The following is a 25,860-nucleotide window of genomic DNA, read 5'->3' on the forward strand; positions in this document are numbered from 1 at the left end:
AATGGAACCATTGTCATTGTACTTCAAATTTACAAGTTTCCTTATGAGGAAAGCTTTATTTCCACCTGTCTTCTCTCATATAAATCTTTTAATTTCTTCCATAATGATTTGGCTGAAATTTCACTTGAGACATAGTGAAAAATACTATCATCCACCCATTGCTGGATATGCCCAACTGCTTTTCTATCAAGTTTCTTCTATTCTTCATCTGAAATATTTTTCAGGTTTTTCTCCTTCAATGGGTGCATACAAGTCTCTGCAATACAAATAGTCTTCCATCTTTGCTTTCCATATTATCCAATTTTCTCCGTTCAGACCAACCATTCTATTAGCTGCATTTGAACTCTCCATTGGATAAAAAAAATACCTAAACAACCAAGCTCTGATACCACTTGTTATGGGAAGCTGATAGACAATAGGACTTGTGCAATATTAATTGATCATCTCACTTGAAATATTTCTACAAACACCTTATGTGCAAAAATGGAAACCCACATAAAGTTTAGAACTCAGCCAATGCCTCAAACAATCAACCACAATCAAACAACCACAACATAAGATTTACTTGGAAAAACCCTTCAGTGTGGAGGGAAAAAACCACAGGGTAAATCCGAATAATCTTCCACTATTAAAAATGGGCTTACAATATTAATTTCTCTCAAGTTTGCTCAAACTTGAGGTTTACAAAATCTCATTCACAAAAATTGTGAGATAGCCAAATAAAAAAAGGTTAGATATCACCAAAATAAGAATAAGAATGTAGAATAAGAATAAGAATAAGAATAAGAATAAGAATAACAAACCGGATATGGAGATTTCACCAAAATAAGAATGTAGAGAAAGACCAACTTTGAAGAAGCTTTGGAGAACCTTCTTCTTTTTTCTTCTCTTCTTCTTTCTCTTCTTCTTCTCTTCTTTCTCCTCTCGGTCAAATTTTTTCCTTTAGTAAATCTGGCTGAGATCTCGATAAAAAACAATAATAAAATAGTTAATGCTTTCTAATTGAGCTATTGAATACATAGACATGTCACTTAAAAACTTTATATGTCGATTTGAAGCTTGAAAATCCAATTTAGCAACTTTCTGGTCCACATTGTTCAAAAACAACTTTTGTTCCGTGGAGGCTTCTATTCGGATTTTTAGTTCGAATAATTTTTCTTGTTCAAAGAACTTGCTTTTCTAGGGGCTTCTATTATGATTTCTATTTGAACAAGTTTACATATTTGAACAACTTTTGTATGTCTAATGGGGGCTTTTTGTTTAAACCATTTTTTCTTACTCAGACAACTTTGAATTTTTGCAGCTAAATTTGTTTTAGTAGAAAAACTTATTCAAACCATTTTTTTTCTAATAGCTTTTCCACTTTGGATTTTTTTTCAAACATAGTTTGTTGGAACAAATAACTTTGTTCAAGCTTCAAATATTTTTTTTTTCTGGCAAAAAATCCCTAAATACAAAACAAGATTCAACCAAATAGAATAGAGATTTAGTGACCAATTTTTCCTGGAATTTATTTTTCTGGCGGAAAACCTGGAAAAAATGTCGAGCTCAACCTTCTAATCTTTATGTCTTCCCGCTCCTCTCTTCTTACGCTCGATGCTGCTGCTCCCAACATTTCCTCCTCTCAACGTCATATTTGCCTGTCTTCAATCCATGCCGGCTAACAGGTACCTCTCTTGCTCTCCTCCCTCTCATCTCCTCACTCCCTCTCTCGGTGTAGAAACCTATACAAGTCATTCTCATTTTTCTCTCCTTCTGAATCTCTCCATTTTTTTCCTTCGTATGTCTTGATGGCAAAGTATGTCATTCTTTGTATATCTGTTCTTTTTTCCAACATTTGTATATCTGGGCCACAAATTTCCCGCAACCCTTGGTCAAATAACTAATTTATATCTGCCACTCGTCCTGCTTATACTTCAAACTTCTGAGTGAAGGAGTGGAGTTGCCGTTGATTGAGTTGGTAAGGAGTCGATTTCAGTGTTTGAAACTTTGGGTCCAGCCATGTTGTTGTAGCTTCTTTGTTGTGGGTTTAACTTCAATCTCATGTAAAGCTTCCACAGCCTAGACCATAGAATGTTTCTTCAAATGGAGGATTTAGACAAGTGGTGACTATTGTCTTGTTTAGTTTGGATACTTGTGGAGCTTTGGGAGGTGTCAATGGCAAAAAGCATAGACTCACTGTTTTCTTTTTGCACTCATTGCGTTCCTTTGGCATCTCTTTGACAGAATTTTTTTTTTCATTTTCACTGCTGTGTATCCGTTTAGCCGTTGCATTCTTGGAAATGCATTTATGTGTTTCTTCTCCATCAACTCTTGATGTATATCAAATGACATATGCCTATTCAACAATTTCCATTTCAGAAACTAGTAATTTTTTTAGATAAGCTGTTTCTTCGATATTATGGCAGTCAAATGCATGAAGAGAATCACCAGGGAAATCTGTACATTGAGGAAGAAATTCTTACTGTAAAATCTTCTTCAATCTTTTTGTTCCCCTCTTTAATCTTATGTCTTCTATCCTTTTATCATGAATCAAATTCAGCTTCATATGTTATCAGTGTATTTTTTATTTGAATTAGTGAATGGATTTCTTAAGTGTGTTTAAGGTTAAAAAATTTCTAAGGCTGCTAATAGAATTGTCAGTCAATTCTTAAGATTCATGACTGCCTGTTTTTTCTCGTATTTTCTGTGGTATTGCGGAGGAGACAATTGATCACTTGATTCTCCACTGCCCTTTCTTCTTTGGTTTATTTGGTCTCTCTCACTGCATCCCAGCTCCCTTGGTGATCATGTCCATGATCTCTGGAAGCCCCTTCCCTCTGCTGGGCATTCAGCATGATTGTAACCAGTGATTTTTCCTCCAAAATCCTCATCTTGGCTGAGTGTTGCTGAACGTCTACTCACTCAGATTGTTCCTTGGCTCTGCTCCCTTTCTGATTTCAAATACGTAACCGATGAGATCATTAGAAGTAGGTGGGGGGCAACTAATCTCTTTCCGCCCAGAATCAAGCATTACGTTGAACACAACCTCCTCATTTTGGCACCATTAAACTAAATTTCAACGACTCTTCCCTTGGCAACCCTGGTCCGGCCGGAGTCTTGGTTGTTTTCAGGAATTCCAGTGGTGAGGTGCTGGCATCATTTGCAGGCCTGTTAGTTGTCATGGATTCCACTTTGGCTGCTTGCCCTTCTTCATGGCCTAAAGTTTTTTAGAGCCTGTTTCTTTGGAGGTCTCCACATTGAAGGCAATTCTAAGTGCATTATCAGCTGGTGCTACCTTCTGGGAGGAACTCTCACTGCTCATGGATAACTGGGCTGAGCCTTGGTTGCTGGTTGGTGATTTTAATACCATCAGGTTCTGTAGTGAGAAGTCATCACTAGCCCCTCGCATCTCCTCATCCATGAGAAAATTTTGTGATTGCTTTGGCATATATGGGCTGGATGAAATCCCTACATCTGGAAAGTTTTCACTTGAAGCAACAAAATCAGGTGAAAAACTTGATTGCTTCCTTAGCACAAGAGATTGGCTTCATCTCTATACAGAAGCTTGTGCCTCCACTGTTGGCAAAGCGGTGTCAAACCATTGGGCATTGTTCTTGACACCAAGATGAGCAATTTGAGGCCAAAACCTTTTTGTCACGAAAATATGTGGCTTGAAGACAAAGACTCCTCAGTTCAATGGAAACTTGGTGGAAGGAGGGGGTTGTATACAGGCCAGTTTAGGGAATCATTGCCAGAAATTAACACCACTCAAGGAAAAGTTGAAGCATTGGTCTAAAGCTTCTCCAGTTGCTCAATCTGCTCAAATGATTACCCTTCAATCATAAATCAACTCTCTTTATCTCCTTGTGAAAGGTAGGCCTCTTTCTCACTCTGAGTTTTCTAATTGTATTGCTGCATCTTGCTCTCTTTAGGGTTTACAAAACCAAGAGAAAATTAAATGGAAGTAGCGAGCTAGGTATAGATGGATGAAGAAAGGGGATGCAAATAACTGTTTTTTTTTTTTTTTTTTTTCACTCCATAGCTTTGGTCCACGTCGAACTAACAGGATTAAGTCCCTCCACATTGGGGTGAGTTACCTTCTGATAGATCGGCCATTACTAATGGAATTTTAAGATTCTATGCAGCTCCTAGATGCCCCTTCGTTACCCAACTCCATTTGAAAAGACTCTCTGATAATAAAAAAAGGATTGGCTTGAGAAAACCTTTCTCCAGCAAAGAAATTGAGGACTCTACTTTGGAAATGCCACTTGATAAAAATCCCCTGGACCAGATGGCTTCAATGGAGAATACTACAAACATGCCTGGTGTTTCATAGCCCCGAACATCCAATCAACGATGAATGATTTTTTCAGAAATGGCATCACCTACCATGGCCCTGGCGCCTCCTTCATTTCCTTAGTTTCAAAGAAGGACAGTGCTGATTGAATTGCTGACTTCTGGCCCATGAGTCTCACTCCAGCCCGTATAAATTGGTTACTCACATCCTTGCTAGCCACCTCCATGTTGTTATTCCCCATGTTATTAGCAAGGAACAATGTGCATTCATGAAGGAAAGGGTTATTCGATACCATGTTGAAACCAGTGCGCTAAAAGGCTCGAACCTGTTAGGAAAACACAACAGGTAAATCTACAAGCGCTGGCCTGGTCGATATAAATATCTCAACACTCCCCCGCACGGGACAACCCGTGAAATTCAAATTTGGGGCCCGTATAAAGCACGGGGAACAAGCCGTGGAAAGCGGGATTCAAACACGGGACCAACCTGCTTTGATACCATGTTGAAACCAGTGCGCTAAAAGGCTCGAACCTATTAGGAAATCAACCCCACGGATCTTATACAAGGACTGGCCCGGTCGATACAAACAAATATTCCAACAATGCTGCTATGAGTGTTCATGAGATTTTTGATTGCTTCAAGAAGTGCAACCAGTTTAGGATCATCCTGAAATTAGGTTTCGAGAAAGCCTTTGACCGCATCAGCTGGGGATACATGGCCTCCATGGTGGACAACATGGGTTTTGGTCACAAATAGCGGATGTGGATTGCAAGCTGCATTTCCTCTGCCCTATACTCCATCCTCATCAACGATAGTGCTTGTGGGTACCTAAAGAGCAATAGAGGCCTTCGCCAAGGCAACCCTTTATCCCCTTTCTCTTCAACATTGTTGCTGAGGGTCTCACTAGCTTTTTCAGACTTGCCCAGGACATTGACTGGCGTAAGTCTTTATTCCCTAGTGACCAATTCACAAACTCTATCATCCAATATGCTGATGACACCATAATCTTTGGTGGAGGTACAATTGAAGAGGTCACCAGCATTAAGGCCCTTCTCCACATTTTTCAAATCATGTCTGGCCAAAAGATCAATTGAATGAAGTCCTGGCTTTTTGGGTTTAATTTGGATCGAGGCTCATTGAACGCTATAGCTGACAAACTTGGCTGCAGGATGGCTTCTATCCTGAAAATCCCATCTGGCGCTTCCACTCTTCAATGGCAGAATTGATTGATCCCTTCAGAATCCAGTTATTGAAAAACTGGATCACTAGCTTTCTATTTGGAAGGGGAAGTTGATTTCTAAGGCTGGCGGACTTGTCCTTATCAAGGCTTGCCTTGCTGGTATCCCGACGTACTACCTCTCTCTTCTGCATTGCCCCGTTAAGGTCACCAATTGTTCAATCTCTCGAGGCAGCAAGATGCTCTCATAGCTCACATCGCTGTGAATGGTTCTTTTCAGTGCACCAACTGGAGCCATCATTTCTGGAGAAACCTTAATGACCAGGAAGTCGTTGAAGTTGGAAATCTGCTGAATCAACTAACCACAACCTTCATCAAAGGTGACCAAGCTGACTACCTCATCTGGTGCTCGGATTCTGATGGAAACTTCACGAGGCTTCCTGCTATGCCACTTTAATTGCTGACTGTGCTTCTTCTCCCCAGTGACCATCTCTTGAAGACTATCAGGTTGTCACAAGGCGAAACTTTTCCTTTGGAGTGCCCTTCATAGAAATTTTTTCATAAAGGACAACCTTATTTGCTGTGGCTCTATTATTACCTGCAGCAATTGTCCCCTTTGCTTTGAAGGTGAGGAATCTATTGATCACTTACTGGTATACTCCCACTTTTCCAGGAATATCTGCAGCTTCTTTCTTAACAAGTTCGAGCTTTAAATTTGTCTTCCAAACACTCTCTCGGGCCTCATGCAAATCCAGCTTTGGCCTTACGCTTCTCGTTCTTAGATATTTTATGCTCCAGTCATGCGTTACTATTATTTTTTGTGCCACGTGGAACGAGAGAAATAAATGGATCTTTTAAAAGACTTCCTCCTCTTGGGAAAGTGTTGCTGAAACCACCTTCTTCCATGTGGTTTCTTGGATCAGCTCTCTCCCTTCCTTGACTGATGTCAAAACTGATCGTATTAGACTCCAATGGTTCCAGGTCTCTCATCTATCTCTGCCCTTGCCATCTAAAGCTGCTGTATGGACTTCCCCCACAGCCAAATATCATCAAGTTAAACTTTGATGTCTCCTCTTTGGGGAAGGCAGGTCCTTTCGGATTTGGAGGTGTCTTTAGAGATTCCTCGGGCCCCGTCCTTGCCTACTTTACAGGGCCTCTGAGCCATTGGGAAAGGGTTGCTGAAACCACCTTCTCCCATGTGGTTTCTTGGGTCAGCTCTCTCCCCTCCTTGACTGATGTCAAAACTGACCGTATTAGAAACCAATGGTTCCGGGTCTCTCGTCTATCTCTTCCTTCACCATCTAAAGCTGCTGTCTGGATTTCCCCCACAGCCAAATATCATTAAGTTAAACTCTGATGTCTCCTCTTTGGGGAAGCCAGGTCCTTTCGGATTTGGAGGTGTCTTTTGAGATTCCTCGGGCCCCATCCTTGCCTCCTTTTCAGGGGCTTCTCCATGCTGGGAGCAGCTCCAAATGTGTTATAAACTGGTGGTTTTGGCAACAATCCCCCCCTTGGAGGCTATGACATTTTTTCTTTGAGGTCCTTGAGATGACTAGTTCTTTTGTTTGTAATTGGAGTCATATTCCTAGAGTAGCCAATGGCTTGGCCGACTCTTTGGCTAAGAAAAAGGTCCCCCCTTCAATCCCTCTCCCTTGTCTGCATTTTTTGCCTTTTGGTTAATAAATCTCACTATTCTCAAAAAAAAAAAAGAAAAAAAGAAGATAACACAATCCCTCACCCCCTTCTTTCTTCCTTTGTAATGCTGTTTTTTTCTGTTGCTGTTTGCCTTTGGGCTTAATGAATTGTGCCTTTTTCTCAAGAAAAACCCTGACTTTATTTGTTTGTAACAGAATGGTTGAGGTTACTAGCTTGTGCAAGTTACAATGAGACCAAGTTAATAGCTGTTCCAAACTCCCAAAATTGCCACTTGCGATGGAGGGAGGCAGCCCAGCAGAAAGAGCCATTGCTCTCCTTAGAAGCAGGCTATGTGACCCTAGTTTCATTTTTTCCTTTTCAATGAATTCCCCAGACAGTAATTACAGGTGGTTTTCTTGTCAAAGCATAAAATTATATTTTTTTCTACTTATTTTTTGTTTTCTTGTTTATATCTGACAGATCTCTGGCTTTGAGTTTCAGCAAGCTGAAGTTCATCATTTCCAGTTCCATTACTGAGTCTTGCAACAACTCCATGCTTCTTTTGGGACCCCGTGGATGTGGGAAAAAAGCTGTATTTCACCTATCTCAATGAAAGTACTACTTTCTTGCCTCTGCTTAGATATATTACAACAATAAATTTTGTCCTGTTGTCTACCCTGAAGGTATTAGAGCTTGTTTTAAGAGATTTACAGATGGAATACCCTGACATGATATCTTTGGTATGTACTTTTCTTTTTCTTTTTGTATCTGGTCCTCATTTTACTTCTTTCATGGTTACTTTGTTCAAGCTGTTTATCATAAATTGGATGGATTCTATGGTTGATTTGTATAATATATTATTCTAACAAAGTAAAAATGACATTCAATTTTTTATTTTTTTTTCTATGCTTTTTGCAGGTGAAGTTGAATGGATTATTGCATAGTGATGATAATTGTGCATTAAAGGTGATGCTTGTACAATGTTTACCTATTGCTTGGTTTTTCTTATCATGGTTGTTTTAAAATTTGTTGCCAGTCGATTTGAGCTTGTGAGTCTCATAACATGTACCAAAAATAATTACTGTATAAGATCTTGGGTCGTTCAAATGTCAACCGGGTACAAGGTTTGAAAAGTTTAAAAAATTCAATATGACTTGATTTTAAATACTTTGCGGTATGTTTTATCTTTCAATGATTTTAATCTTTAGGTTTAACCAAAATTTTCAGGAAATTGCAAGACAATTGTGTTTGGAGCATCAATTGATATTCTCAAAAATGGTATCGACAATTTGCTTTTACCTAATAGTTTTTGTTCATCAATGTTGAATTTTATCTTCAATTTCATGAGTAAAAAGGTTTGAAATCCTGTAGTGCTGATTGATTTGTAGGCATCATTTGATGACAACTCACAATTTGTGATTGCAATGTTGCGGTGAGTTCATGTGAAAAACCTAATAACTCTTACTTGGACTTGTTATCGTCCCACACTTCCCAACTACTCGTGAAACTATAATTTTCTTATTTCTTTGACCATTTCTATTTCGAGGAGGGATTGCCACCTCTTCCTGTTTTGCATTTGCTCATTTGGGATGGGCTTCTTTTGTCAGAGAGTGTGGATTAGCTCATAAGACAATTATATTTGTGTTGGATGAGTTCGATCTTTTCACCCAGGTTTGCCTTATGTCTTGCTCCTCCTGTATATGTTAATCTGGATGCTACTTTTGTGGCTACTTGTTAGTTCCTGAGTTATAATATGGATGGCAAGAAAATGAAACTATATATTTCCACATAATTTTGCAATTGATTGAGTTCCTAATTTGCTACTTTCCCTTTTTGTCTGTTCCTTGTAGGGGAAGCAACGGTTACTTTATAGTTTGCTAGATGCTTTGCAGTCTCTGACATCACAGGCTGTAGTAATTGGTATTTGTTGTCGTTTGGTATGCTCTTCTTAGACTTTCTTTAATTGTCTTCAATATCGTAAATGACCATTGGATTCTGTTGCACCTTGATATAGAAATTTCTTCTGCTGCACAAGTTTGAGGGGTAATGTAACCCTTTTTTACCTTGGTTTTAATCCAAACCTCTGAAAGTTGGAAAGTCGGATCCATCAGAAAATTGTTCCTAAAAGACGAACTAAATTCTGATGAGATAAATATTGTTGAAGGAGAAGATCACTGACATATATCTGGTGATTCTAATAGAGAGTGAAAACCTCTTTTGATTTTATTCTATGTTTGTGCTTGTGCTTCTTTAGGTGCAGTTCACTTTGGAAGTTGGGCAGTCAATCCCTAATCAAAGGGGATATGGTAGGGACAGGAAAAAAGATGGAAAGGGTAGAATTTAGAGATGATCAGCAAAAACGGCGGACACATTGATATAATTGCATCAAAGCATGCTTTAGTTAGGGAGGTTTAGTTCCTCAACTGACAAGGGTTCTCAGGTTAGAGGTGGGTTAGGACCCTTCTAAGGATCAGTAAGAAGTCAGTTTGAGCATTAAAACTGGAAATGGCACTAAGTTTAGTTAGCAAAATTATAAAATTTTGTTACAGAGTGAAGATCATGGCAAATTTGAAATTTATCTGCAAGGGTAGCTTAGTATTTTGTCATTAGGTATCCCTCTCTTCCTAAATTAGGAAAGTTATATGTCAGTATTTAAATTCAGTCCCTGAAAGCGTATTTAGATGTAATTATGAAGAGGGAGATGGACCTTTTTGTAATTTTGTGATCTTTTGACTCAAGTGTATATGAAAGGGATTAGAGTAGTTGTTGATCCTAAGCACCTCTGTCTCCCATCGTGTCACAACTTCGAAACTCCCCATTCTTGTTTCTCTCTTCTGGTCTCAATCCTGCTCAAAGTAAGAAAAATTGGATCTCAACTCTTATGAAATCAAGCTTTATAGGCAACTCTTTTACTTCAATGTGCAGGATGCCGACCAACTGCTAGAGAAGAGAGTGAGATCCCGATTCTCACATCGTAAGCTATTGTTTGTCCCTCCCAAACGGGGAGATTTGCAAAGGTTATCATTTTTGTTCCTTATATTTATGGTGCATTAATACTTTAAGCATCATGGCTCTTGCCTCTATGAATGTTTCTTAGCTTTTAGCACTCTGATGCAGGTTCTTGGAGCACGTACTCTATTTGCCAAAAGACTCTATTTTTCCTCGCAAATATGTTGTTGACTTCAACTCAAAGCTCCAAGTATCCTTTTACGAATGCTTCTTTTATCTACTATGCATGAAAACTATGTCTACTTCTCAAACATAAAATTATGAAACTTGACTGAGCTTAAACCAATTCAATTTGACAACTAGGGCTTTGACTGTAAAAGAAGATCATACAGACCAAGCTTGTTGCTCAGCAGATATATTGCAATATGCAAGATTGATATGACATCACGTCTACTTGAGGAATATCTGCAAGTCTTATCTGTAGAACCTGTTTTACTTAGAACTCTTACAAGATGCATCTTCTCTCCTGGAACATAATCCATAAAGGGACACAAATTTGTTGTTGATTTTCCTTTGCCATGTTTTGGAAATGTTAAACATTCAATCAATGTATTAAAAGGTGACATACCAGAGAATAAAGTGGGTTTGAGCAGAGCTGCTTTAATATTTTCCTGTTATTATGAAAAAAACTAAAATTGGATGAACTGGAGGTTTGAGAGATTTGTGCTGCCAGATTCAGCCACTGTAGTAGATCTTTCTTGTATTGGCTGTTTATCTTTTATATTCTTATAGTCTAAGAGAAGCTGATGTTTATACACCAAAATACACAATTATAAAAGCAAATTTCTAATCAATTGAAACTGCAAAGTTACTTTTTTTGTATTTATAAATGTAACATTTCAGGTAAATTAGTTTGAAAGAAGCTGCCCGTCTACTTGAACCAGTCATTTTGGACTAAACCACCTTTTTTCGTTTTTGTTTTTAATAGCACCAACCAATCATACTGGTCTCAACTCCTGCTTGAAGTAAAGAATTGATCTAAATTTTGAAAATTTGGTAAGTATTGGATCTTGATTTGCTAGAGAGAGTTTCATCCATGTGTTATAGCAGAGTCACTTGATTTTTCAAACCCAAAGTGAAGATCATTTTTGGGTTTTTGTCTGGTTGCTTTCTTTGAAATTGGATGCTATAGAACCATTTTCTTTCAGTAGAATCTTGAGAAAATTATCTATTTAGTCTCTGATGTTGATCTTCATGAGCACCAAATGTTTGAAGTCATTGAAGTGATCAAAAGGTGTTATTTTGGTACCCATCTTCCTTTGCTTGTGCATTTCATAGTCTGCATGCCATCCATCTGTTAGGTCTTGACGTCCTGCAGATATTGTTGACCGATCCGAAATTTATTGATATTCTGAATTCATTATCAAACTTTGATAACAGTATCAGCCATCTGACGAGGTTTCTGTAAGTTGTTTCCTTTTCAGCTTGAATATAGATCAATTCGGTGAACTAACAATATAGTTTGAGCTTTAGGAAACTCATTTCACTTTTTTTTTTTTTTTTTTTTTTTAAATTTAAATCTTCAGATTTCATGCAGTTTGTTCTATGAATTTGGAGTCTGGATTCCTATCACTTGAGAACTTTGTGACAGCTAGTCAATGCGTTCATAGGCAACCCAAGCTTGAAATTCTACAAGGTTAATGAGCTTGCCCGACTTTGTTTTTAAAAGTTATTTGTTTATTAAGCCATGTTGTTGCACTGTATAACTCTATTGGAAAACACTGTCATTCTATGCTATGAATAGTTATTTGTCTGTTGACCCAGGACTACATAACTCATTTTAGATTTGATAGTTAAGAGATGAAAGGGAGGTTTGAGACAGAAGGCAGAAGTAGAAGAAGAAAGAGTTTACAGCAGAATAGAAGGACTTGGATTAGGAGTTAAGCTCGGTCCCTAATCTCCCTTTATACTCACTTAATAAACATAATTCAAACTTACGAGTATGCCCCTCTGTCATATGCATAAGCCAGCTCTCTTCTAAATCCATGAATCAATATACTACCTCACCAGTGGAGGACAAAAATACCCTATTGCTGTGAGTAAAAAGATTAAAATGCTCCTAAGGATACATTTAATGCAACAGTCCCCCTCAAGCTAGATTGTATATGTCCAACAACCCCTAATTTTTATAGAAAGAAATACATTCTCTTTTCCCTAGAGCCTCGGTAAAGAAGCACCAAGCGAATCTGATGTATGGAATTGAAATCTTCCCCACTGATGACAATATTTTTAATAAGTAATGTAGTGACAATGAACCTTTGTTTAGTTTTATCATGAAAAAGGGGTTACTAGCAATTAAAAGAGTGGCGTGATTGTCACAACCCATGCATTGGTTCTTTCACTTCAAAGTCAAATTCTTCCATATGAGATTTTACCGACATCAATTCATTGGTTGTATGAGTCATTGCTCTATACTTCTGTAGCAGACCTTGCAACAACAGTTTGTCTCTTGCTTTCCCACGTAATTATGTTGTCTCCAACAAATTCGTAGTATCCACTATTAGACCTTTTATTTAATATAGATCTTGCTTAATCCGCATCAGGAATTCTCTTAACCTCAAAATGACCATGAGATATATACCATAAACCTTAACTTGTTGATCCCTTTAGATAGTTCAAAATTCAATTCACTGTTTCAGAATGAATTTTGCAGGGATTCTCCATAAGTTGATTTACCACACTTATGACTTATGATATGTCTGGCATAGTAACTATGACAGATTAATTTCCCAACAAGTCTCTTGTACTGTGTTTTTTCATTTAGCAATAGACTTGATCATCATGTAGGTCATGGTTACTCTCCATGGCGTCTTGACAGGTTTGGCTCCGATATTCTTCTCTTCTCGCAAGTCTACTATATATGTCCTTTGTGACCACATCAGTTCAGTTCTTGTTGCAACCCTGTTTCATGCAATTTACTTGGGAGCTGGCTCAGAGGTTGGGGAACACTTCAGATGTGTTGCATGTGGGGAAAGAGTGAACATTTAAGTGGATTGTGGGCTGGAAGTGGATTGGGATGTTAGAGGGTAGCGAGAGATCGATCTAGCATTTAGGGTTGGGTAGGCAGTGGGAGCTTGGGGAAAGGAGCTGAGGTGTTGTGGGGAAATCTAAGGGAGGCTGGGTTTAAGGTGTTATGGATGTAGGGGACTTGGCAATGTGCTGGAAAAGGAGTTGGAGATGTGTAGGATTTTGTACGAAAGGGGATTAAGGTGGTTGGCCGGAAGTGGGACTCTTAGGGTTTGGAATCCCATGGGAAAGAAAATGAGAATTTGATTATTATTATTATTCCCAAAAATAGTTAGTGAAAAAGAGAATTTGATCATTATCTCATTTTCATTAACTATTTTTGGGAATAATAATGATCAAATTTTCATTTTTTTTCTTTTCTAGGTGTTCCAAACAGACCCTTAAGGGGGGGGGGGGGGGGGGGGGGGGGGGCGCGTTGTTGAGGGACAAGAGTTTGAGATAGAAGAGAATCTAGAGTTGAAGGGGAGGGGCTTGTGCTTGTGATAGAGAAGGAGAGAAGACCTAGGGTGATAGGAAGGATCTTGGTGTGGTTGTAAACACCTAGGTGGATGCTCGTGGAGGATGATGAGAAGTGGAGGTTGGTGCTGGTCGAGTGACTTCTCGTGGAGGGGATGGTGATGGATAGGAGAAGCTTGTGGGAGCTAAGCAAGATAGTGTGCCAATGATGGTAGACAAAAGGTGGAAGTGGGCCTCGAAAGCTATTGCTGGGTAGGTACCTTAAATCAGGGGGTTAGCCGGATCTATGGCCTAGTTATTGTTGGTTAGCTGCTTTGGGTTGGCCTAAGCTGAAGTGATTTGTATTGAATTGATTGAAAGCCTGGCTTGAAAGCTTACAATTTATAGACTCGTTGACTTATCAAGAATCTTATGATCTTCAGAGAAGGTTGGATTTCTTCTACATGGTCTTTGCTTGTGGCTTGAGTACTACTTGAACTCTGCTTGTCTTCTTCTAATGCAATCTTTGCTTCTTTTCGGACTATGGACACCTACTACTACTAGCTCTACTTTGACTTTGTACACTTAGATTCCTATTGCAATTCTACTGCTGCTAAGGCCTCATAGGGGCAAACTCTTCCTACTAATTGGGCGCATGTAGGGGCAACTCTCCTAGTCAACTATCCTATCCCACATGGTATGGGTTGTAACAGTTTTGGCCTTGGCCATTTCGATGCCTAAAAATATTTTTAATGTGCAAGATTTTCAGTCTGAAATGACTCTTTAGCTGTTCTTTGATTGCTTCAATCTCTTTGAGATAATTGCCAAATATAACAATGTCATCCACATACACTATCAACACCACAATTCTAAATTTTTTCTATTTTTACAATGACTCTTTAACAATGCCTTCGTCGCCCCAAACTCACGATGGACCGAATCTATTTTTCTGGAAATCATCTTCGGCGTAGAGTTTGTATGGATTGAGGTTTCTTTTGGGGAAATCTGTATTTTGAGTTTGCTGGAGGGTCATCGGCCTCGACGTCTGAGTTCACAACCAGTTCTCCTCGTCGAGTCAACTCCGAATCCACTCAGCATGATTCTTCTTGCACAGGTGAATCGACCTTGCTTTCGAGTTCGGATTCGAACTCGAATTCAAATTTGAATTTTCTTGCAAGTTCTTCGAGATCTGCCCCATCTGCCGTGGTCCCGGTTACCAAGGTTAACCTTTCAAATTTAACTCCCGTATTCCAAAAAGGAAAATCTGGCCGCATGCCAGATTTTCCATCCAAGCCTCCTTTCCTGAACCCAATTCTGAGTCATCATGCATATCAGCACCAAATTTTCAAACTTCGGCAGAATATTTTTGTTTCTTTGCCAGCCCTTTGTTAGAAACACCTTCCTACCCTGCTTTCCCGAATCCCAAAAATGCACAATCCCTCATGTCTTCCTCCTTTTTTTCAAATTTTCAAAAAGGCATCAGTCCTGTTACAAACCTCTTGTTAAACCCCCTCTTTCTGAAAAGTCCATTCAGAACAATTGTACTCCTTCCCCCTCGTCCCAAGAAATCCTCGCACAGGGCCCGAGGTCTCAGGTGCACAGTCAAACTGCCACCAGCACATTGATTACCTTAATCTCGAGGTAAGTCCCCTTAACATGCTTCAGCTCAAGTCCGTCAGAAATCCCACCCAAGAGAGCAACAACCATCTCTCATGGTTCGATACCTCGAACAACGGGAATACCGGGAACCCTTCTGACACAAACCCTCTGCCCAGTGCACGTAATGTCCTTGTCACCCATCCAAACCCTTCTGATTGGCCACATCATATTGGAAATCACACTGAGGAAACAACATTGATATATTTGACAGAGTCCTTCTCCCCTCAAGCTTTGTATCTCTCAAGGAATGGCATACCCAATTGCCAGAAAATGAGCACGGTGATTCCAACTTCCAACATACCCCTGTCGAGCAAGACTCCTCTCATCTGAGAACAGAAATGGTGACGCCTCCTGCCTCTCTGCCTCACCCACATATGGAGTCCGAAAATCCCGATCACCCAGATTCTGAATCCACATCCGAAATCACCCCCCTGTCCTAGCAACTTACCAAAGAAGAAGACGGCACCAGGAAAATGCTATCCCACATGGTCAACCTAGTTTGGGCAATCTTTGATCTCCTGAGAGATACAAAAGTACTCAATCCTCCCTTCCCCCAAATGAAATATCGTCTCATCTAGTGGAGGAACTCCAAGTTGAATGCCATAGATATGATGATGAGACGTGGCAGCAAATGATGAATTTGGCCCACCTTATGGGAGTTGTTTACAAGGGTCAGCTGCCTAGGGACAGCACCATGTCGGGAGTCTAGAAACGAGGTAATAAATTATCTTGTTATCTTGGAATATTAGAGGAATTGGTGCTGTTCGGAAGCGCGGCATGATATCTAGCTTCCTCTCTCAATTTAAGCCCTCCATAGTAATTTTTCAAGAGACAATATGTCAGGAGATGACCGATGTCATAGCTAAGGAACTTTGGTCGTGTCCTTCGATAAAGTGGATGGCGGTAAACGCCATTGGTCACTCCGGTGGCATCTTTGTCACCTGGGACTCAGTGAATTTTGATTCTCTTAATGTTACTGAGGGTCGTTTCTCATTGGGTATCCAGCTCTAGGATCACTCCTCTGGTAGAATCTAGTGCGTGGGTGGAGTATATGGCCCGACTAGATATTAGTAGAAAATCCTTTTTTGGGATGAGCTCAGTGAGCTTCATCAAACAAGTAGACACCTCTGGTTATTTGCGGGTGATTTTAATGCTATACGATACTGCAATGAAAAGAAATCACTGACAACCTGCATATCTGCCTCAATGCGAGGCTTTTCAGACTTCATTGGAGGATGTGGGCTGGATGAGATATTTCTTTATAGAAAGAACTATACGTGGTCCTATGGCCAGCAACAGCCAATTCTCTCAAAATTGGACCGTTTTCTGGCTGGTCCAGACTGGTTGCAACTTCTCGAGAATGTTACTGGTAGAATGCTCAATAAGGTTGGGTCTGATCATTGGCTTATCATGTTGACCAATTCTTTTGAAAAATGGGGACCTTCTCCTTTCCGTTTCAAAAAGTCCAAGCTTTGGAAGAAGGGAGTGGGCTTTCCCTCTAAAGTTGCGGTTCATAAAAGGAAAAATAAAGGAATGGGCCACAAGTCGTTGTACTTCTTTGGGTGTTGAGAAGGCTTCTCTCCTTTCTCAGATCGCTGCCCTGGACCTGGTGGAGGGACAAAGGTACTTAACTCCTGCTGAGTTCTCTTCCCGAGTTTCTCTAAGGGCCTGTTAGTGCGCAGCATAAGTGAAGTGTATTGTGGGCCGAAACCCGTTAGTGCGCCCAGTAAGTGATGGGGGAAAGTGAAATACAGTTGTATTTTGCTTTCCCCTGTTTCATGCATAAAACGATGGTAAGTGAAATCCGAGGGGTTGAGCTCGGATTTCACTTACCATCGTTCAAATACATCTCAATGTCAGGGAGGAACCTCTTTCGAACGTGGTTTCGGAGAAATTTTTTTTTCTCTCGCGACCTTTGACTTCTCTTCTCTCTCGGCCTCCCTCTCCTCTCCCTCTCGACCTCCGTCGCAGAGCACGGGAGGCCGAGCCTTTGCCGTAGAGCCTCTTGGTCCTCCCTCTCTTCTCTCTCTCGGCGTACCGTTGGAGCGCAACCTCCGTCGCCGTTGCCCGCTGGCCCGTCGCCATAGTTTCTTGCCGCTGAGGAAGACGACACGTGCAAGAAGACGATGGTTTAATTTTTCCTAAGTTAGGAAAAATTAAACCGTCGTAAAAATAATAATTTATATTTTTCATTTATAAAATAATTATTTTTATTTATTTAATATATTTATTTTATAATTACTATATTAAATTAGTGATTTAATAGTCATAATTAAAATATTGTTAAAATAAATATTTGATAAATTGTTTTGGTTTAATTATTCCATTGCTATAATTAATTAAACCAATGGTTTTATATTTTGTGACAATATATTATTAATTAATAATACATAAAAATATATTATGTTATTGATAAATATATATTTATTTATTATATTAAATTAGTGGTTTTTAATGTTAAAACATATCTTATGTTATTAAAAAATAATTTATTTATTTATTATATTCACTTATGTTATTTTTTATTTTTAATTTATTTTTAATAATTTATTTTCGTCGCACGTACTCAGAGGGAGTCTGCAGTACAATCTGCAAGAGCATCATATTATCGAGATGTTTTAACAATTCACATGTGGCAAAATTATTGACTATTATATTTTAATGCCACTAAATATTTTTTATGTTGTACTTTTGTATGAACAGATATAGTTTTTTATATTAAAAAGGTGATTGAGTTATATTTGTATTATTTTTATTTTTCTTATTATGATATTTGTGTAGTATGATATTTGTATAATTATTTTATATTTAGATATTACAAAATTAAAATTTGATTACAATTTTAATAATATAAAAGTAGGCATATGTTTAATTATCATATTTAATATATTTTATTTATTAACTAATATTAATTTAATTTTCTGATAGTCAGATATATCAAAATATTTTATTTAATAAATAATCTATATGCACTTTATACTATACTTTCCATTGTGCACACTAACACAAACAAGTACTTTATACTGCATTTTTCATTGCGCACACTAACACAAACAAGTACTTTACACTGCACTTTTCATTGCGCACACTAACACAAACAAGTACTTTTCATTTCCCTCTGCACTTACATTGTGCACTAACCCCCTCACCCCCCTAAATACTAATCTCAATACCATCCTCCATTAAGAGAAGATCCGATGGAAGCAAAGAGCCAAGTTTAAATGACTCAAGGAAGGCGATGCAAATACTAAATTTTTTCATGCCGTCGCATAAGCGAAGAGGGGGGATCCAATCGAATTACCTCATTATGTATTAATAATGAGGTAACGTCATGTCGAACCTCAATCACTAATGTATTGATTCAGTATTTCACAGATTTATATTCGGAGGAGTGTCCAAACCGGCCAAAGGTTCAACACATCAGTTTCTCTCGTCTCTTTTCAGCAGCTGCATCTCTGTTAAAATCCCCTTTTTCTAGTGAAGAAATTGAGCGTGTCGTCTTAGGCATGGAAAGTGATAGGGCCCCAGGTCCTGATGGTTTTAATGGAGATTTTTTAAAAAGGTTTTGGTCACAGCTCAAAGAGGATATCATAGCAATGATACAAGGTTTCTTCAAGAATGACATCACTTTTTGCAGTATCGGTGCATCTTTTATCACTTTGGTTCCGAAGAAAGCCAGTGTTGAGAAACCAAAAGACTTCCGACCAATCAGTCTTATTACGAGTGCCTACAAAATCATTGCTAGGCTTTTGGCTCATAGATTAAAGGTCTTTCTCCCGATTGTCATCCACAGAGGGCAAGGCACTTTCCTCAAGGGGAGAGAAATCATAGATTCCATAATGGCAGCATAGGAACTGTTGATCACTTTCGCCGTAACAAAGATCCGAGAATTGCTCTCAAGCTCGATCTGGAAAAAGCTTTCGATAGAGTAAATTGGATCCTACTTGATGAGATAATGGAAAAAATGGGTTTTGGCGAAAAATGGAGATTTTGGATCAGAAGTTGCGTGGGTTCATCCTCCTACTCACTCATCCTCAATGGCTCGGTCTGCGGATATTTCAAAGGGACCAGGGGGATAAGGCAGGGTGATCCGCTATCTCCACTCTTATTCAACATGGTAGTAGAATTCCTCTCCTCGATGTTTCACTCAGTTGTTAATATTGGATGACTCCCTCCTACTAGTCTCCAATAGGCTTTTAATGTCCCCATCCTCTAGTGTGCGGATGATACCATCATCTTTGGAATTGGAAATATGGAAGGAGCTAAAAGGATCAAAGTGGTATTGGAACTCTTTGAATTAGCCTTAGGGAAGAAAATTAATTGGGGGAAAACATCAATAATGGGTTTTAACATCAGACCTGAGCTCCTTGCTGAGATGGTAAACCTATTTGTACAACAACTAACCTCCCAACAACTTACCTAGGACTCCCCGTATTCAATGGTCGTATAAACCAAAGTCTTTAGAATCCTGTGGTTGAAAAGATTAAGTCCCGTCTAGCATCCTGGAAGGGTTGTCTGCTCAACAAAGCCGGGAGACTCATCCTCTTGAAGTCTTGCATTGCAGGCATCCCGAACTATGCATTATCCTTTATGCCTTGCCCCACCTCTGTATGTAAAGTCATGGATAAGTTGAAAAGAAGATTTCTTTGGAGGGGATCGAGCGATGCCTTTAAATATCATCTTGGTTAGATGGGATGAAGTTTGTTTGCCAAAAAGCATGGGAGGTCTGGGGATTCGAAAATCAAAGGAAATGAACCAAGCTCTGCCCTTAAAGTGGATATAGAAATTCAACACAATATCGTCCAATCTTTGGAAGGAAATGGTTCTTGCTAAGCTTGGTTGTCTTAGTCAATGGTGGATTTCAGGTGGTAACCGGAGATGCCTATCCTCAATTGGGAGATCAGTATTCTCACTACTTCCAAAATTCTCCTCTGCCAGTAGATTTTTCATTGGAAACAGTAGATCCCTAAAATCTTGGGATGATTGGTGGGTGGGACAGGAACCTTTATAATCCTCATTCAGGAATCTTTTTCTCCTCTCTTCACAAAGGGAGATATCAGTAGCCAATGCTTTTGAGGGGGGTGGTCTGAGCCTACACCCCAGAAGGGTTATTTCCGATACGGAGGCTTTAGAGGCAAGCTGATTGACGGATTCTTTGAACTCTGTCAGGATAAGACCTTCAGAGGCGGACAAGCCCATTTGGTGGCCCGACAAAAGCGGTACCTTCTCAGTATCTTCTGTATACAGATACATTAATGGCTGGAATTCAGATCAAAGGGAACATGAGATATACTTTGTATGGTGACTCTGTGCACCGTCAAAGATAAAATTCTTCATGTGGAGCACTTGCCAAGGAAAGATTTTCACAGCAGGTGTGCTTAGAAGAAGGGGCCACCCATCTATCGACCCCCTTTGCCCGTTCTACATCATAGAGGCTGAAACCACCAGTCACATCTTGCTACAGTGCGCTTTCTCATGGATTGTGTGGACTTCCATTCTTTGCCAGATGGGGCTGCAATTTTGTATGACGGTATATCTGATCTCCTTCAGCAAGTCGTTCATTGGTACTCCCCTTCCTGGTCTCGGAAAGCTGATGATCTCCGCTTGTGTTGGTTTAATTCCGTGGGGGCTTTGGAATGAACTCAACCGATGGTGTTTTGATGCCAAGTGTGAATCAGCGGTAAGAGTCGCGAACCGGGTGTCGGGACAAATCTCCGCTTAGCTTCTGACTAAGAACCCTTTTCCTCCTTTGTGGGTACCTCTAAACGTGAAAACTGGAGCAACTTGGCAATGATGCAGATTGGGACCATGGCCCAAGTCATGAAGGAAAGGACTCCTCTGGAACCTGGTTTCCTAAAGTTGAATTGTGGTGGCTCTTCTCTCGGCAATCCCGGGACTGCTGGCTTTGGGGGAGTTATTTTGGATCATCCGACAATCAGTGCTTCTCGTATGTTGGCCCATTAGGCATTTCCGATTCAACGTTGGCTGAGCTCCATGGCCTCCTCAATGGGCTTCCCGTTTTCAGAGACAACCGCAGTGGCCCCCTCCACATTGAAGGGGACTCGAAGGTGGTCATTGGCTGGTGTGACTGTGCATCCCCTCCCTCGTGGCGCCATTGGGACATTTTTTGGGAGGTTCTAGAAATTGACATAGAAATTGAAAAGAAACTGACCTAAAAGCTGGATAAAAAGTTTGATCCTTTCTTTTTGAGAGATGTTGTAGATTGATAATAGGAAGAGGATGTCTCACAAATTATACCAAAGTCAATGGTCTTACTTTGATACTATGTGGATAAATAGATTTAAGGGATTAAAGAGAAGATTAAGAGAACACAGAGAAGTAGAAGAAGAAGAAAGAGTTTGTGGCAGAATAGAACCACTTGGATTAGGGGTTGAGCTTGACGACCAATCTGCCTTTATACTCAGTTAGCAAAATTACAAGTATACCCCTCTCTCTTTAATACTTAAACTGGCACTCTTCTAAATACATAAATCAGTATACTACCTGACCAGTGACATACTTAAGGACCCCATTTGAAAAGACTAAAAAGACTTAAAAATACACAATAACTCATAAGTAAAAAAACTAAAAGACTTAGAAGGCTACAGTGTATTCAACAGTACTGGGTCCATTTAACCCTACCAATTTTTCTAAGCACAGGGATATGCACAACAAAAAAATTACTCAGCTTCAATTACATTATGTATCTTAGTTTCTGTTGGATTAATAAATAGAATAGATGAAGGCATGACTTGAGTTGTCATAAATTTTGTGTACTTGGTGACTGTGATAATCCTATTTACTTTTCTTAGAATTGCTGATTGTTTATATGTAAATAATACTTTCAAACAGTCTCAGGGTGAGTTTGGGTTTCAAAAAAGAAAAAAGAAAAAAACAATTGTGACTTTTTAAGAATTTTGTCTAAGTCTTGCTAATGTGATAGAACCCTCTTTGAAATGGTCCTATCTTTTCAGCAAATTGCAAGAGAAGATTGAAAAAAGGTTGATCAGAGGGCTAGAAAAAAAAAAGTGTAGGTAAATTTAGAGAAAAAAAAAGGTAAAATAAGAGGAAGAAGAAAAAGAGATAGACAGAGATCTTGGAGGCAGAGAAGAGAAGGGAGAAGATAGAAGAAGAGAGAGTTCGAGTAGAGAGAAGAATAGAGAAGTTGGAAGAGAAGTAGAGAGAGGGACAGAGCTCGAGTATAAAGAGGAAAATAGAGAAGGGAGAAGATAGAAGAAGAGAGAGCTCGAGTAGAGAGAAGAATATAGAAGTTGGAAGAGAAGTAGAGAGGGAAAGAGCTCGAGTATAAAGAGGAAAATAGAGAAGGGAGAGAGGGAGATTATTAGGAGACGAGTGGAAAGAAAAGAGAGGGGCAAGTGAAAGATACTAAGGCTTTAGGCATGTCTTGCCTAGCCAAACTTCATTCTATTGATAATTTATCATGTATATCAATTAAGAAATTCAAAGTCCTAATAGGAGAGTAATTAAAACTCCTAATAGAAACTCCAACTAAGAACCACACTACAAAGAAGACTTTCTACGACTCTCTTGTTGACCGACTTTGACTTTTCAACCAATAAAATGCTGCTAGGAGGCTGTTGCCCTCTCTCCTCCTTGCTTGGCACCCGAGACATGTAACAATCTCTTTTTTACCCATCTAGAAATCCTATTTTTACCTCCCTAACTCCTAAATTAATTTTTAATACAAAACATTGTGGCTTCTACCATAACAATGTTAGAATTGTCACCTATGATTTGCCTGATATTAATATTAAATTTTTTTTTTTTGAAATAGTGCTGATATTTATATTATTAGCGAGACCTACACTAAGTTCCAGATCTGCATGCATTTGTGGTAATTTGAGAAACAATAGAACATGGAAGTGGTCTTCCTAAATATTTATTGAGTGGCAACGACTTTAACCTTTATATGTTGATTATTTTTAAGGTATTTCTTATAACATAATAAAATTAAACCTTTTGACAGATGCTTCTGTTTTAGAGCTCTATATGCTGGTGTGCATGAACAGGTTGGAGGTTAAGGAGCAAAACTCATACAATTTCAATTCTATAATGAAAGGTCAGATTAAAGGTGCCTTGCATATTGTTTTTCTTCTCATCTATGATGTATGATTGCTGCAATTTACTGATCGTTGTTTCTGGCAGAGTACAAAGCTGTTCACGATACCTATCAAACCTCAGACCATTATGCACACAGCGTTTGTTTAAGGGTGGGTTGAGTTTTGTAAGTTTGCATATGGCTTTTTCTCTTGTTCTACACAATAGCACACACATACAGATGTACGCATGCGTTGACACAGGCATCATGAGGCCCACCTAATGGATGAGAGTTTTCAAATTAGCAATCCACAAAATCATACCATCCAATGTTCCTAGAGACACGATCTAAAACATCTAAGTTTATGGTTCTACTGAAATGTTGGATGGCTGGCGGAGATCCGAGGTTGGGAATTTTCTAAGGATACAAAATGATTTGTGTGATAAATCCCAATACTCCACTTTATTCGAGATTGCTGTGACCCATAAAGTGATATTTTAGCAAAATAAATTTGTTTTGCTGGTTCTCACTTGAGATAGAACAATGAACCGTGCATGCGTGTTGTCTCTTGCGTTATAACCATAGTTCTTGCTTATCAGGCATTTGAGCACCTTTTAGAGCGAGAATTGGTTGGATTCGTTGATGGTAGGGTCCAGACTCACTTCATTGAGTTTCGTCCAGTGAAACTTCTGATATCACCACAAGAGCTTAATCAGGGACTCAGATTAAATCGTTCATGCCCAGTGAGTTGTTTTCAGGGAAATCTCCTATTTAATGTCTTCTTATTAACAACTTATATTTACGAACTGTTGATTTACATTAAGAAGTAGATAATATTAAATGTTATCTGGAGTTGCTTTAGAAGATTTTCTGTTTTAATGGAACTTAACATGGTGAGTTGCTTGTTTCAGGCCATTCTTCTGAAATTGCTTGATCGTGAAGCCTACAAATGAAGAGATGCCACCATTCTTGTTGTCCGTATTGTAGTTATTTCTAGAGAATGTGGTTTAACTTTTTCAATTTTTTTTTCTTTTTTGAATAATTTTTACACCATTTGAACTATCCACAATTCTCTCAGGGAGTAATTAAGTTGCTTGCCTTCTTGCTGAAGTGGGTGATATGTCCAATATCTTTTTCTTGATAGTAATCCTTGCCAGCAAGAAGAAAGAGGGGAAGGGGGCCTTGCCCCATGCTTCATGCTACAGTTCATATTGTGCAAAAAGCAACTGAATTTACAGCAACCTCAACATTCGATACATCTCCAGCCTAAGCTTGAAGGGGCTTTAAAGAGGGACCTTACTATTTTATCCATTTTCTACTAAGTAGATTTAGGCAGATTACCCATATCTAATTCCCTCAATTTTGGGAATTGATAGGTTCCTAGTGGTTTTGTAAAAAGAACTAATTGCTATTCAGTAGAAAAATTCTACCCCAATTGTCCTTGATTGACAAGTTCTTGACCATGTTAGATATGTTTCAATTGAGAGTAGTGAACTAAGTTCTTACTTAAATTAATGGTACTCATGTTGTCACAAGCTGATCTTCTAATTGTAATTTCATCTGCAAAAATTGTGCACAACAACTTCTAACTGCAATTTTTTTAACTGCCTTATACTATCTTCTTCCAGCACCTGTTCTGTTCAGTGCTCTCATGGAAATTCAGTGTTGTCATAGTTGAAAACTGTAATGGTTCAGATGATCACATAGCCTTTGACCAAATCAAAGATAATATTTTCGTCAATCATATGAAATTAGGGAATTTAATGCGAGAGTTACACGTCTTCGTAATGCATTTGATATGGATATCGATTTTCTAACTTGGGGGTGCGAACTGGTCTGCTGCTTTCCTCTCTAGAACATGAAGAGAAGGGTTTTCTTCTGTTGGTTTTTCATGGTAGGTTTCAGTTCCAAAAGCAACAGACAAATGTCAAGACGGCAAACACAAGAGAGAAGTCTACACAGATTATACCAAGGAATTATCAAAGGATATGCTCAACCCAGAAGATTTCTCCATAATTCATGCAGTTGTCTTCATCTCTATTAAAGAATCAAAATTTGGTCCGCTTTGTCGTGATGAAAGGAGAGTCTTGGTCGCTGCGACGGCCTTTTTTAGTTTACCTACTTATTATAAGGTCGCAACACCGATAGAATTTGAGATTCTCTCAAATTGTAAATTTAAAGCAATGTAAACTCGTTTTAATGATAATGCTTATCATCTAAAATTTTAGCAGCAACGGGAAATATTCATTCTTCATATTCTCTACATGGTATCCAAACAGGTATTTCTTATTCTCTACATTCAGTCCCACCATTTTAACTTCTCCGAGGTATTGAACAGTTTTAAGGGTTTGCCGTCAGATTCTCTTAATTTCTTCAATTTTTTCATCTAAAAGCATTTCCTGAAGTTTTCTTCTTCTGTAACTTAAAAGATTTGCTTCAGTTTGATTAAGTGGGTGTGTTTCACCGATCTCTACCATGTGCGCTGCAATACATAAGTCAGATATCACAAAGTCTACTGTTGCATATAATATAAAATGTGTTAAAAAAACAACTACCTTTCACCACTTTCCATGGCTTAGG

At 38.9% G+C, this 25,860-nt stretch overlaps 1 protein-coding gene across 3 annotated transcripts; it reads left to right on the forward strand.

Moving 5' to 3' along the window:
- Positions 1-1,578: 1,578 nt before the first annotated feature.
- LOC137953264 (origin of replication complex subunit 4) lies at positions 1,579-24,400 on the forward strand. 3 transcript variants are annotated; one of them, XM_068800581.1, is made up of 17 exons: positions 1,579-1,667; positions 7,307-7,498; positions 7,593-7,683; positions 7,775-7,831; positions 8,010-8,057; positions 8,319-8,369; positions 8,480-8,523; positions 8,699-8,762; positions 8,942-9,028; positions 10,017-10,108; positions 10,209-10,290; positions 11,419-11,504; positions 11,627-11,736; positions 23,209-23,301; positions 23,388-23,452; positions 23,880-24,023; positions 24,192-24,400. In XM_068800581.1, the coding sequence occupies exons 2-17, from the start codon at positions 7,389-7,391 to the stop codon at positions 24,231-24,233; spliced, it is 1,266 nt and encodes a 421-aa protein (XP_068656682.1). In that variant the 5' UTR covers positions 1,579-1,667; positions 7,307-7,388; the 3' UTR covers positions 24,234-24,400. The 3 variants fall into 3 exon arrangements, with proteins under 3 accessions (XP_068656682.1, XP_068656685.1, XP_068656684.1); XM_068800584.1 differs by having other exon boundaries at positions 23,224-23,301; XM_068800583.1 differs by lacking the exon at positions 1,579-1,667 and adding an exon at positions 1,936-1,960.
- Positions 24,401-25,860: the final 1,460 nt, after the last annotated feature.

This window comes from Aristolochia californica, unplaced genomic scaffold (genome assembly GCF_029961685.1).
Source record: "Aristolochia californica isolate CCGP_79_NKW_82.1479 unplaced genomic scaffold, dmAriCali1.0.hap1 SCAF_16, whole genome shotgun sequence".
Lineage (NCBI taxonomy): Eukaryota > Viridiplantae > Streptophyta > Magnoliopsida > Piperales > Aristolochiaceae > Aristolochia > Aristolochia californica.